Source organism: Gracilinanus agilis, chromosome 5 (assembly GCF_016433145.1).
Source record: "Gracilinanus agilis isolate LMUSP501 chromosome 5, AgileGrace, whole genome shotgun sequence".
In the NCBI taxonomy this organism is placed as follows: domain Eukaryota; kingdom Metazoa; phylum Chordata; class Mammalia; order Didelphimorphia; family Didelphidae; genus Gracilinanus; species Gracilinanus agilis.
This window is the reverse complement of record NC_058134.1, coordinates 264346796-264349391: the sequence shown is the minus strand read 5'-3', so window position 1 is coordinate 264349391 and position 2596 is coordinate 264346796. Positions and strand designations below refer to the sequence as shown.

General features: G+C 39.1%; 1 protein-coding gene across 1 annotated transcript in view; it reads left to right on the top strand.

The window, feature by feature from the left end:
• The window catches only part of TPH2 (tryptophan hydroxylase 2), a 131648-nt gene extending 131243 nt beyond the window's left edge, over window positions 1–405 (top strand). The window contains exon 10 of the mRNA XM_044679191.1: window positions 231–405. Coding sequence (XP_044535126.1) covers window positions 231–405 — 175 coding nt within the window. The remainder of the gene's footprint in view (window positions 1–230) is intronic.
• Window positions 406–2596: the final 2191 nt, after the last annotated feature.

Below are 2596 nucleotides of genomic sequence, written 5' to 3'. Positions count from 1 at the left end.
CTCTCTCTGTCTCTCCTTTCTCTCCTCTCTCTCTTTCTCTGTCTCTCCTCTCTCTCCCTCTCTCTTTCTCTCTCTGTCTCTCCTTTCTCTCCTCTATCTCTCTCTGTCTCTCCTCTCTCCCCTCTCTTTTTTCTCCTTCTGCTCCATTCCTCCCCAACCCACTCTCTCTTTCTCTTTTTTTAACCAAAGCTAGCTGATTGTTTTAACCTTTTTTTATTATTATTTTGCAGAGACTTTGCCAAGTCAATAACTCGCCCCTTCTCTGTGTACTTCAATCCTTATACCCAGAGCATCGAAATACTGAAGGATACCAGGAGCATTGAGAATGTGGTCCAGGACCTCCGAAGTGATCTGAATACAGTGTGTGATGCTTTAAGTAAGATGAACAAATATTTGGGGATTTGAGGCCTGCGATGGGTGTTTCAAAGCCAGCCTCATCTTTCTGTTACTCAACAGCAAATGAATCCGCTTCATCTGACGCCACTCCTTCTGTAGCTACCCTCTCTGTGCTGAAGCTTGGCTAGTAACCTGCAGTATTGTGTATCTACCTAGTTGCTACTCGCAGATCCAATAAGATTAGGCTACGGTGTGAAACGAGGCAAAGAATATGAAAGTAGACAATCATTCATTCTATATGACAGAAAGAGATTTCAAATAGTCGAAGCCTAGATAGTTGGTTTAATATGCTTACTTTTGTATCCTGAAAGTACATGTATCTATATGAAAATGACCAGGAGAGGGCACTGCTTCCACTAAGGCAGATCATCTGACATTTATGAATTGTGATCTTAGCTTGATGCCCAGAGAGGTTAAGTGATTTGCTTGTGGTCACACAGCTGATAAGTAGAAGAGGCAGGATCTGATGCTGCCCCATCCAGAGCTCTATCCACTATGTCTTGCTGCTTTTATTCTAATTAAAACTTAAAAGAACTCTCTTCAACTCTGTCTCAGTGGCTCTTTATTTCTAGACTATTTAAAATTTCTTTTCTTTTAAATTACGGTGAAGCTGGTTTTCCCCTTCTTAATATATCTTTTTTTCCCCCCAGAAACTCTTACTTTCTGCCTTAGTAACAACTTCCAGACAGAAGGGCAAGGACTAGGCGATTAGTTTAGTGACTTGCCCAGGGCCACACACTTATGAAGTAGTTGAGACCAGAGTTAAACCCAAGCTTGGCACTATATATACTGTGCCACCTAACTGCCCCTCCATCTCAATATATTTTAAGTAAAAAAGAGTTATACAACATTGGATCTATGATTTAGTTGATAAAGGAAATTTTCAGATGAGGAAATTCCTTCTAGCCATGCTGGTTGGTACCTTCCTCGAAATTCATCATTTTAGAGGGTTGCCTCGAAGACTGAGAGGTTAAGGGTCTTATCTGGGGTCACCCAGTTAGGATATATCAGAGAAGGAATTTGAACCATGGTTGTCCTGGCTCTCTGGATGACTATCCACTGTGCCATGTCTGCCTCTGAGTTACAATGCCTTTTGAAAAAAAAATTTCATATCCTATTTTAAAGTGTGGTGAATTAATAAAGGAACTAATTTTTTAGGCTGGGGATTTGCACAAGTGAAGGTCAGAGAACTTACTTAATACAGTTGATTTTAACCTTGTACCTATATTTTATTTTAGAAGATATTTAATATTTTTTATTAACAGTAATTTTCAGTCATGTCTACATTTTCGTGTCCCCTTTTTGGGAATTTTCTTGGCCAAGATACTGGAGTGGTTTGCCATTTCCTTTTCTAGCTCAATTTACAAATGAGGAAACTGAGGCAAACGGATTAAGTGACTTGCCCAGGGTCACACATCTAGTGTCTAAGTCCAGCTTTGAATTCAAGTTTTCATGATTCCTGCCCATTTAATATTTTAGAAATATTTCATTTTAGAAGTTGGTACATCCAGCGTGGACAATGGAAAACTCTCTTGGTACAAGAGAAAATTGTGGAATTACATGGGACCCCCTTGGGATTAATTTAAATAAAACAATCATGGGTTTATCCCAGTTTTAAAAAATATTTTCCTGTTGGGTCTGTCAGGGTGCTCCATCCAGTCAACTCAAGTCAACAAACATTTGTTAAGTGCCTTTCATGAGCCAGGCACTGTGTTAAACATTGGTTATATAAAGAAAGTTAAGAACAGTCTTTGCCCTCAAGTAATTTACAATCTAATGTTGTTTGGGTGTGCTTGGCTATCATGACTACAAGTGGGGAACTGATAGTCCCCTCTAAATGAGGTTTAATGGATTGGAAAAGACAAAGATGTGCTGGTAAACATTTAACAACCAGCTCTCTGAAAAAAGTATGCAGGATACACTTTTAAGCTTAATCTATATTATTAAACATTTTCTCCTTCACTTTCTCAAGACTAGACAACGAACAAAACAATAAATCTAGCCCTGATTAGTAGTGTTTGCCAATTTTCAAGGTGTAAAATCCCACATGGAAAAATCTAATAATTGGCTCCCAAGCCAGTTTGAGCTGGCTCTAGCATCCACCTGGTCAAAGACCTTCTAGCATTTTAGCTTTGCCTCTCGTCTCTTCTATCTGTGATTTGACATCTCTTGATGGCTAGTTCTTTGATTCCTAACTTGG